General features: G+C 44.2%; 2 protein-coding genes across 2 annotated transcripts; one reads left to right on the forward strand and one right to left on the reverse strand. All coding sequences in view use genetic code 11, as the record gives it.

Moving 5' to 3' along the window:
* Positions 1–349: 349 nt before the first annotated feature.
* On the forward strand, positions 350–10,608 carry EGR_07735 (Glycosyltransferase-like domain-containing protein; the record flags this gene model as incomplete). The annotated part of the gene is made up of 10 exons (XM_024496984.1): positions 350–464; positions 2,246–2,525; positions 4,948–5,271; positions 6,696–6,864; positions 7,541–7,984; positions 8,809–9,144; positions 9,215–9,384; positions 9,457–9,626; positions 9,669–10,102; positions 10,183–10,608. 10 exons carry the CDS (start codon positions 350–352, stop codon positions 10,606–10,608), a joined length of 2,868 nt encoding a protein of 955 aa, XP_024348607.1.
* A 281-nt stretch (positions 10,609–10,889) lies between these two features.
* On the reverse strand, positions 10,890–11,171 carry EGR_07736 (hypothetical protein; the record flags this gene model as incomplete). Its single annotated transcript, XM_024496985.1, has 1 exon — positions 10,890–11,171. The coding sequence occupies one exon, from the start codon at positions 11,169–11,171 to the stop codon at positions 10,890–10,892; it is 282 nt and encodes a 93-aa protein (XP_024348608.1).
* Between the last annotated feature and the right edge of the window lie 610 nt (positions 11,172–11,781).

Below are 11,781 nucleotides of genomic sequence, written 5' to 3' on the forward strand. Positions count from 1 at the left end.
GTGACGTGATGTGGAATCGGCTTAGTTTCACTTCTTGTACTGCATTGTTTAACTTTTTTACCACTTACATTAGTGAGTACTGTGTTGTTTCACGTGCCCTTAAAGGCTCGTTTGGTTAGCCCATCAAATAATCTTTAAAAATCTCCTTCCTTTCCTACTCCTTCTCCTCCTCCACACACGGAAGCCTGGCTGAAAGGATGTATGGGGTAAGATTACAATAATACTGGCGGCATCTAATTGATGCTATGATCTGGTTTCGTTAGATACATTTTTTGTTGTAGTCATTTGTAATGATAACCGCTGACAAATTAAAAATATTTTTTTTTCCTGTGGAAAGTTTTGCAGGGTCATGGACCAAATGATCCAAGAGGCATCTGATGCGACCATTCTACTTGTCGAAGGCTTCAACGGAGGCTCGCACAAACAACTCATCTCTACCCTCGAGGGCTTACTGACTGAGAAAGGTAGGCCTTCGTTATTATCGTGATGCAGAAAAAAAGGCAGAAGGACAATTGTTGGAAGTGAAAGGAAATGCTAACGTCCCAACTTCTGGTTGGACATTGTTGTTAATTTTTCGGTCACGTGCCCTTAGGCAGGGTTCAACTAAGTACCCTCCCCCACATCTGTCCACTTTTCGATGAGCCAAGGGGCTAGGAACTATCGTAAATAATTCCCAGTTTACAGTGTCTATTTATTGTCTATATGATTGAATGCGGTAGATTTGAGGCAAGCCGAGCTAGCTCCTGTCGACGTACTTGGCTCTGGTATTCTCTAAACTGGTGAGGAAGCGTATTCAATGGAATGAGCCTCTAATTTTTTTTGCCATTGACAATGTTCTCATTATTTCCGATTTTTACAGCAAGGCGATAGTGATTCTTTTTTTAGCCTAAGCAGGAGTGAGTTGCATCAATCCCTATGCTGTTGGCCTCTTAATTCGTTGGCAAAATAGCCTGGCTGTTACATCACTTGATGGTTGCCTTAACAACGCATTCTCTCGAAGTGAATAGGCATCGGTATACACTTAGCATGGCTATAATTAGGCAAACAACTTGCTCTCATTGTAGTAGCCTTTAAAAGCCGCGCGACAGTGTCTATTTGCCAATTTCCCTTACCTATTGCTATATTCTGGGCTGCTATTTTATAATATTAGCTTATTTATAAATTACGAATGTGAACCTTGAGAATTTTGAAGGCCTATGAATCTTGCAAGTTGGTAAGATTGGAGGGACTGATTTGTGAAGCCTTCATTGGTCCTTATTGGTGTTGTTCCAGGAAGCAAACTTCCCAAATTCTACAATCTATTGTCCAAAAAATGACTTGTCTGGCAAAGTCGTTAGCTGGTTGAGTTATCACAGTGACGGTTTTCTGTTTGCGTTGCCATGGTGTTTATTTTGGAATTCCTCTCAGTATTCGCAATGTTGCTAGGGCGAAATCACTGACCTTGCATCCTGTCAAATGTTTTTGAATTTGGCTTATTCTCTAGTTGGGCTCAATGTCCACTGATTGTAGGTCGCTTACAGGGTATCAGTAGTATCTTCAACGAAGAGGCTATATTATTTCTGGAGTTTAAATAAACTTTCCTGAAACTACCAACCCAAAAACGTCTTTGCGGATTTGAATAATTGGAAATCCCGACTTAATCTGAATGAATCTTAAATTCCTAGCTTTTTATCTTGATATTTAAGCTTGAGTTTAAAATTTCCATAGTCTTTAAAACTCCAGTGATTTGACGTCCGTCTAGCTGTATGCTTAACTACCTGAACTCTTAACCTTCCGTAGTTTGTACTTACGTCTAGGTAGCCTAGTCTTCCCGCCATCCACATACTCTCTCAGCTCTTGCGTACAGTAGGGGTAAATTCTTTTACTAGCATGGCTTATTATAACTTCAAGGAAAAATTGCAGCGCTACAAGGCAACTTTGATCCCTTTCACGGAACCAACATCCATCATTCCTCACTGGGATGAGAAAATCGGGATGGTGAACGTGTTTGAGCTACGTGTGGGTCGATGGCTCTTCTCGGAAACCGTCAGCATGCATCGGTAAAATTCGATACCTTCAGGGAGACATTAGTTTTTCGGAGCTTGTTGCATTAGCGATTACACGGGAAAGGCACTACATCTGTTGTTTCTTGTTGGATCATCAGAAGAGTTTCGAACAAAGATACGGCGATTCCATTTAATTTGGTGCTTTTTGATCAGAGAAACGGTAGATCCCACCAGCCACTCTAATTGTCTTTTTTGATCAGGGGAAACGGTGTGCGTGGTATCCCTCCCTGCCAATAAGTGGCATTGGCGAGCTCGAACTGGAGCACTTGCGTTGGCAGCTCTGATTCCCAAAAGCAGTCGTGCTAACGGCGGTTTCCGCGTCCTCTTCACTTCCGCTGTCTTCTCTCTCCCGGAATTACTTGCGTTGAGACCCGATCTGGCAAGCATACCGCACAAGTACCTTTACTTTCACGAAAACCAACTGACCTATCCGTTGAGAGAGGGCGACAAAAATGCTGCAAAACCAGACTACCAGTTTGGGTGAGTTTATTTGGGGTGTTGTGGAATGTTTTACCACTCCTGGCGAATTTAAATGGATCTTGAGGCAATTAAAATAGCACGATACCAGTCCGTCTGAGTGGTTATGGTGTTTAAGGGCTTTTTAAATATCTTTTTAATTGTCATATCATTTGATGTGTGATGTCTTGGCTCTTGTTCATACTCTATTGTTTTTTCTTATTTCACGACCGAAGGAGGTATTCTGGAAGTGGGAGGTTGAAGACTACGTCAGTCAGGGGGCGGGTTAAGCACATCTATATCTGATCCAAGTTTTGCAAATTTTGTTTTATTTCAGCGTCTGCTAATTTTCAAGGGTTGCAAATAATTCTTCCTTGGTGTCCGCTTTCTGGTCATTCTTGATAGACCTCGATGTTGTGAAGGTCTTTTCTTCGTCCAAATTTCGTCATGAAAGTGTTAGTTTGGAAACTCCATCCAATGTGGTTTGATTAAATGGACTTGGTTCCAGCTAAATTGATACCCACATTCCATAGGGGTGGGGGTTAAAAGGCCTTATTTGCCGTCTACAACCCATTTGAGTCGACGGGACTGTAGCTGGTGAATTCTTTCCTTCATTAAAATAGGCTAACATCTAATCGCAATCCATGAGATTAACTCCTATCCAGGTGATCACTCCCCCGTTTCGTTCACACACCTGCTAGATTTGTTTCCTTGATAGGTGGCTTCCATTGAAGGCTTCATTGTAAAGTGAAGAGTTGGTTTGTACCTCCTCTGTGTCACTCGTACTGTTCACCGCTTTTTCGCATAGTTAACCCCGCAAATTGTTTGTGTGCGTGTGTAAACTATGGGTTTGCGATTCTGCTTAATTTTATGTGTGAAACGTAAGTGATAAATCAATTCGTGGGGTAGTGCTACTTACGACGTAGGTACACACTTAGATGCAATTTTACTGCTTCAAATTTAAGCATGCTACTGAATAACTTGTCAGTTTGTTATTAAGTAGGCACTATTTTTTGTACTCATTTGATCGAAACAAATAGGCTGAATAGGAGTGATATAATGCCTTAATTGCCTGAAAACTTGGTGTTACTCTATACAGTTGGGGAAATTGCAATTTTTTTCAAATAATCATCGTCAACTTCGGGACGACCTTCAAGACGGCCTCAGTCTTCAATCGCATCAACCGTAATTTTCCCCATAGCAGGCATTAACGAGTCCTGGATATGGCTTGTAGGTGGATAACCGTCTTAAAGACGCCTCATGCATGGTAGTAGGATACACTGATGCTGTAGTGCGTCAATACTTTCCTGAAACCGAAAGAAGATATAATGCTCGAACAGAATATCTGTTGCCGACGTACAGAAAGGCTTGGGGGCTATTGCCATTGTTTGGAGGCCAGGCCACTCGACGGAGGTACAATGCGGCGCCCTAAGTGGTCCATTACTAAAACTGAGAGTTAAACAACCAATTAGGGTATTAAAAGGCGTCCAGTTCAGGAGAACTAGAGGGTAGCGTGACTACGAGGGCTTTTCGACCATTCACTCTTGCGGCTGTGGGATTAAGAGTAGGACCGTAGTGAATCACACATGCTCAAATTTCCTGGTCCTGTGGTTTGAATATGCCTCTGCAATCACTAGATGTTGACTGCCTTTTTAATTGTGTAACTTTTGGGGAAAGAAGGATCGCAGCATATGACACTTATTTGCAGCCATCTTTGTAAATAAACTTGACAGTTTTGGCAAATCAAATCTCAAATCAACTGCTAGAAAGTGCTGATTTGATATTTTACTACCTCCTTTGGTGTCGTCGCTATAGAACGATGATAAATAAGCTCATCTTAATGTTTGAATTGCACAATAATTCTCGGCTATTTATACTCCAGAACCGAATTAAATATATTTTTCGAAAACAAGTACGAAAATCCTGACCCCTACCTTTTAGTGGAATTAAGGTGTTATCAGGAATGTAGTTTTACTATCTTAGGTGCACTTTTTATGCTGAACAGCAGTTGATAGGTGGATAGTTTGGGTAGTCAGATTTTAAGCATACAGAAGGGCTGAGAGATTGGCAGTGGCACCATTAACAGGGAGCTCCATGTCATCGGCGTAGTGACTCCATTGCAGGTGATTGAAAAGCCGTCTGTCACCCTGTCCTGTCGTCGGTAATCCTTATACTTGCTCTTCTTCCTCAATCGCCAAAATTCTCTTTTCTAGTGAATAGAGTTTCATATCCAACTTGGTCAATTAAACTAGTTTTACTTGGATATGGTCGTCTGGGTCAGTGCAGAATGTCCTGGGGTGGCTCAGGCGTGCTGAAAATCCTTCCTATATCGAATCTTTATAAGTGTTGTTTTAGTACTGGAATATATCTGAAATACCCATTATCTTTTCTAATCTCAAAGATGTCGACTTGCACACTCCTCGTGTCTTCTTTCTTCCTCCTTCAGCTATGTCCAAGTGCTCTCAGCCCTAGCAGCTGACCTGGTCCTCTTCAATTCTTCCTTCAATATGCACTCCTTCTATGAACGTCTGCCCGCTTTCCTCGCCGCAGGTTTGCCCACTCCACCAAGCCCTCGAGTGCCGGAGCCACGAGAGCTAGTGGAGAAACTTCTAAAGCCTAAATCTCGTGTCCTTCACTTCCTTGTTGAACCACCCCCACTCCCAGTGCTCTTTCATGGTGATGTGGAGGACTTTGAAGCTGCGATTCGCTTCCAAGCAGAGCGAATTAGGGCGAGAGGTCGAGCGCCGCTGAGGATTTTGTGGAATCATCGGTGAGTGAGATCTTTTGAATTGGTTTTTCGTATACCGGATTGTAAGAGGATTTTGAATTAACCATCCTCCTTTATTTTTGATCTCATTCATTCCACTAGAACAAAGATCAAGGTTTTACGATTCCTGTGGATTCTTTCCAGACCATTTTACTTCCATAGGCTTGAAGAAGACAGTACTTCGTATTTTCATATTTCCGGATTTATTTGTTCCGTATTAGGCTTGAGGAACTATAGCTCTGTTTCTCTAGGTGTTTGGAGGGAGGGTTGTGAAATCGTAAGGTATTTTCACAGGATTCTACAAGCCACCACTTTCTTTGTTTAACTATCACCCTGTTCAGGATTCTGGAATCTCATTTCCTTTAACAGGACTCTCGAATCAAGGATGTCGCTCTCTTGCGACCACTGCTAGGTCATTTTGTGCTATTTTTTGAATGTAAGGAGGTTAATCAAATATGGAGTGGCCGACTTATTAAGTAGGAATGATTTTGTGGTTCCGAAATCTCGGATATTATACCTTAGCTTCTCGAGCATTTGGATTTTTCAGTTTCGACGATATCCCGTCACCACTGCAAGCGCGGAACACCCTTTGAATGGTTGTAGTTTTTAGAATAAATCTTGTGAAACCATGGATATGTTGTAGATTCTTGTCGTGCTTGTCGAATGGGAGTTCGTTCCATCGTGGAACGGATCATTGCATTTTGAGATTTGGTGAGTGACTGACTACTGATTCCCCACCTCGCACTACTAGCACTCAATGGTGTAAGTGCAAGCTTTTCCATCTCAATAAACGATTCTAATAACTTGGGCCATAAATAATTTGGCCACATATCATGTAGGTGATAGGCCCGAGCTCAGGCTGAAAGGTTAGGCATTGAGCATTGAGCCATCTCACTGGCTCCATGCAGTCATTACTTCTCTTCTCCGTTAACTATTTACCCACCTGTCTGTTTACCCGTCCCATTTATCCAATCTCTCATTTAAAAGCACTGAATCTGGCGAAGTCGGTGCTGATAGCTGGACAAACGAAGAACAGCACTTTTTTGGCGTCCTTATTTCATTCAGTTTTAGAATTTTAAGGAAACTATGAAACCAGTTTGGTGAAGTGAAGGTGTGGCAAGTTACTGCCTGCATCTATAAGCATACATACTTCATTGGACGATGGCTCGAGAGCGACTAGTTGTATTTTAATCTCGACAATGAATCGCATGCGTGGGGTAGACGGGGGGTAAGGCGATTTTAGACAATGTGGAAGGATCTGTGCGTTTGCGTTGCATCCTCCTTTAAAGCATAAAGTAATCCCGAGCTTCATAATCCGATATTTCCTATTCAATGATCTGTTGGAATGCAGTACTGGAATGTAAACACAGACCAGATGAGTCGCTTAGTTACCAAAATGACACTGTATCTGTTATACTTCCCTCCAGGTGGGACTACGACAAGAATCCAGTGGATTTCTTTAAGGTCATTTTTGACCTTGCTAACATAAGTGTAGACGAGGAGTTCTTCAACCTCGGAGGATCCACTCTGCGACCTTCCATTGGTGATGTTATGACGCCTTCTGAAATAACTCCGCCTCCACCACCCTCAAAGCAGGTAGAGTTCGGGTCGTTCTCTACACATGCCTAAACATGAGCCTTACTGAATCTGTCTTACATCCGGGTACCATTATCTCTACCCGTTATTACTGATAGTTTTACAACTTAGTTTTGGAGTACTTTATTCATTCTTCTCGGTAGTAAACGTAGCTCAACCACTTTTGAACCTCTCAATCGTGGCAATGGCATACACCTTCTATCGATGGTAATCAGAGTATGACGGACGCTGTTCCTCCCTTCTTAGATCCTTCAATCGCATAGTATAACTGGTAATCATTGAATCACATGAACGGGACGACGTGTCACCGATTTATGTTGATCGGAACCTGCGAAAGTCAACCAGTTCACATAGCTGAATTGCAATTGAAAGATGTGTATCGTCCTCTTATGTAGCCCTACCTTGTGGTCCTTATTTACCACTTACGAGCTAGGCACGGAATTCATGCGGTAACAATGCCATTAAAACAAGAAGCCATTTTAAAAAGTGATGCTGCTTACCCACTGGGAGAGATTATTAGTTACCCTCTCTTTGCCTAAAAGTAGAACCACTCGATAAAACACACTATACTAGATAGCTTCAGGGAGCTATTTTTGACACCTGAAAATAATATAAAAGGTCTAAATGCCTCGTGTACATAAATTGCCCTAGCCCTCCTACTTCTCTTTACTCTCAGGCACAGACGAACTTCCAGATCAGTGTTATTGGCGGAGCCAGTCAGGACGTGCCACGGATCTTCCCCATAGCAGAGTCCTATCTCCGCTCCACCGGTCATATCGCCGTCTGGGGTTTCGTTGACTCACGAGAAACCTACTGGCGCACACTGACCGATTGTGACGTGGTCGTGTCTACTGCAAAGCATGAATTCTTCGGTGTAGCAGTGGTGGAGGCAGTTGCAGTGGGCTGCGTGCCCCTCTTACCCCATAGATTAGCCTATCCCGAGTTGTTAGCGCACGAACCAACACCATCGAAGTGTCTCTACCGCACATTACCTCAAATGCGGAAACAGCTGAAGTGTTGGATTGGCGCACCGGACAGGCTACGGGAGCGGGCGACCAAAGCACTACTGGCCGCTTATGGTTGGAAGGGAGCGGGAACGGAAGCGTGGCTAAGAAAAGGTGTACTTTCGCATGACGGTTTGAGGCAAGAGTACTTGAGGCTCTTTGGCGTCGGGTAATCTTTAGAAGAAGAGCGGTCTGTGTATACTTATGCTGTGAATTGGGAAGTGTTTACTGCGCCAATCGAGGCAAGATGGAATCGTGCTACATAGGTTAATAGCTGTTGGTGGGGGTGTTCACTCTTTTAATGAAGCCAGGGCACCTAGTAGTTAGTCGCCGGGTGGGAGGTGGCGAGCCGGTGCGTGTTTCTGGTGCTTCGTGATAGTTGTGACGCGCAGGTTGCTTGACGCTGGGGGGGGGGCGTCCTTTGCGTTTTGGTTGGTGTACGTGCGCCGTGTGAGCTAGCCTCGGCCGTGCCAGTAACTTTAGAGCCTTCTAAACGTTAAGTGTACAAGCATTCCGTTTCATTAATGTGCATTCTATCGTTCGCGTGGAGGCTCCGCAGTGCTGGGTCGTTGGGGTCTAGATGCGTTAATACAGCTCGTTCGGTAAGAAAAAGGTTGGGTGAGATTTTATGTAGTAGGTGGAGGTGGATGGATTAGGCTCCTTGCTTACCATAGTAATTCTTTTGTGTAGTGCGGTATACTTTAGGAAATTGCGTACGCAGCAGATATGTTTGCGTGCTGTGCGCTAGTATATATTTACATATTTTTACGTATTTAAATCGAGATACCTTAAATTTAGCATTGCAAGTTCTGGATAATTATGTAAAGAGAAACCCTATTATGTGGTTAAAGATACCCTTGAATGACATTCAAACTTAATTGGCCGGGTTTTGTCCAATAGAAATTACATGAGTAACAGCCGTTCCTTCTCTGTCATTTAGCCTCGTGCAATGGAACTTTTGAGGGGGGCTTGTATTCCCCAATGCAGTGATTTTCCACCGCCTATTTCGACGATTCAGCAAGCAAACGTATCTAACATTCAAAGCTTTCCTGCTCAGGGCGGTAGCCCCATTGTACAGATGGACAATCCCAATCCCTTCTCAAGTATTGTTTTGAAACAGGAGGAGCCTTCCCCTTCCTCCATCAGTGCTCTCTTTACCGGTGATTTTACTCAGCAGCAGCAGCAACCTAGCTCATCATCCTCTACTGCAACATCAAATGATGCTCCGGTGCAAAAAGGTCACGCATGCGATGTTTGCCACAAGGTTTTTGCGGACGTGGGTTCTTGCCTTTCAAATTAAAATGCTTTTCGCTTAAATTCCCTAGTCAAGTCTGTCTTTCGTTTAGCGTTCGCTCTTATCCAAGCACAAAATTGCTCACGCCGAGGCTAAACACATTTGCAATACCTGTGGTCGCGCCTTCGTGAGGGAGGACAAACTTCGACGTCACTTTCGATCGGTTCATAGCAATGAACGACCGTTTGTTTGTGAAGTGTGCAACAAAGCCTTTGCTCGAAAGTAAGTTTCAGACAGTCTATCCCCCCTTATCTTTTTTTTAAAAATCTCGAAGTTAGTCGCTTTTTAATGCAGGGATAAGCTCCAGGAGCATGCAAAACACCACAACAAAGATATCACTTTTCCCTGCACTGTATGCAATGAAGTCTTTCTCATGCGATCCCTCTTAAATCGCCATCTTCGAACGGAGCATCAAATTAAACAGACAGCTGAGTCCTCACGAAACCCTGCAAGATCACAGGACGGTAAGATATCGTTTCTGTGTGGCGTGATTATGTTCTTCCTAGGTTCGAAAAAGAAACGTAGTAGGGCACAAGAGGCAGATTTTACTAAGTTAGCCATGGAAAATGCAACTGTGGGAATAACAGCTGCAGCAGCATCTGCCGTAGCCCCGACCACTTCCGGTTTCTACCAGCACCCGGGCTGGAATGCGGCCAACCTTCTGCTTTACAATCGTTACCAACAGAGTCAGCAACAGGCTGCTCAACCAGCTTTTGACTTTTGGGGTGGGAATAATGGCTACTTTTATGGTCAGCAGTACTCTGCTGCTGGCTACCAGTTCCCCACCATCCAGTACGCAGCTGCAATGCGACAGCACCAACAGCAGCAGCAGCAGGCAACGCAACAAGCCACAGTGTCCTCGGGTTTGTCCTACAACCCGGCTGCTGCAGCGGCTCTAACCGCTCGCCTTTTCTCTCCTGGCAACTACTTTTGGCCACAGGTGAGTATATCCCCTTCCTTAGGTGCGACTTCAATTTCGGCAGACGTTTAATTTGCCGGTCTTTTTATTTTCGCTTCCAGCCGAGTCAGGGTTTTGTCCTCCCTCAGGCCGGTACGGCGTCGACGAACTCCGCCGCCGCCACGACCTCCCTCATTCCCACTGCTAATCCATACTTTCCTGCACCTTTGACGGCAGCAACAGTGACTACAACAACAGCAGCGGCGGTAACCACAGATGTGACCGCGACCACGGCAAAAACAGTGGTGACCGAAGCGGCGCCGAGTTCCGTCCAACCACAGGTGATTTTTGACGTGGGACCCAGCGGCTACTCTGTGCAATCAACTGCGTCCACTGCATCCTCATCTTCCTACCAAACAGCGTACTACCAGGCGGCATCGTTGGCTGGTTCGGAGGAAGCTGTCTCCACAACTGCTGCTCCACCACGCCAACAGCAACAACAGGCGACCGACCCGGGGACCGCCCCCGCCTTCGCCTACACTAACTAGATGTCTTCTATCTCCCTTCTCCTCCCTTTATCTGTTGCATTTTTAACCCACTTCACATCTAAGGCATTTATGGCCGGGAAGCTTTTATACTAAAACTATCACCTTTTATCCATTTTGATACTCGTGACAAGGTCTATGTAGAATTGGGACACCGGCCTGGGACCTATTTCTACTCCTGTTAGTTGTCTTGAATTTTATGAGACGGACTCACCATTGATGTATGTAAAACATGTGGAAAGTAAATTAATGTGCTGGAGCATACATGTTCATTCTACGGGTTTCTACTTGTTCTTGTCAAACATGGGGTCACGGCGGTAGTGGAGTTTCGGTGAGGTAACGACGTCTTCCCAGTTGTCAGGTAGGTCGTCGTCGGTGTTTCTGAGGCGACGCTCGAGACGGGCCTCATCAAAGGTCTTGGTGGGAGTTGCGGAGGCGCTGGAAAGGCGGTCCTGACTTCGCAGTCTCGATTCTAAACCGAATCCAACGAAGCCTACGATGGCGGCAAAGGGCAGGGCGATGTAGGGCGTGTATACGCGGATGAACTGGACAATTACCGGCCACATTGAACTTTTAGATGGAGGCAGATAAATTACGTTTTGCGTAGAAATGACCGTTCCTAGCAATTAAAATTAGAGGCCATAGACGTTGTAACAAGCGATACTACGAAAGCTAAACGTGGTGATTAGTTAAAAAGTCAAATGACCCACTCCAATCTTGCAACCATAACGTATAATGCTTACGACGCAGACGTAGGCTAGTGGCGATAGGCTATCGTGTCGCATCATCCGCAACAAATTCTTTTGTGTAATGCTGCCCCAAGAAAAATGTAAATTTTTGATTATTAAGGGAAAGTTGGGTTTCTGTGTACTAAAGTTAAACTAAAAGTATTAGAAGATCGGGAATTATTCTGTACATGATGTGCATTAAAGGTCACAGCTTCTTCAGTGAATCCATTTGCAGAATGGTCGCAAATTTTGAGATAAAGGCACAAAATACACTTTTCAGGCCAAATCTCACGATTTATTAAGTAATTCTTGGCCAAAACGCGGTTTTTTTAAAGTGGTTAATCGAATAACTTTTATTCGAAGCATTTTACTTGGGAAGATCTTTTCATTTAGACACCCGTGAGCAGGTGTACCGACTGATGGACGGCTGGTTATTGGATAAATAGAC

The sequence above is a fragment of the Echinococcus granulosus genome, assembly GCF_000524195.1.
Source record: "Echinococcus granulosus chromosome Unknown EG_S00085, whole genome shotgun sequence".
NCBI lineage: Eukaryota > Metazoa > Platyhelminthes > Cestoda > Cyclophyllidea > Taeniidae > Echinococcus > Echinococcus granulosus.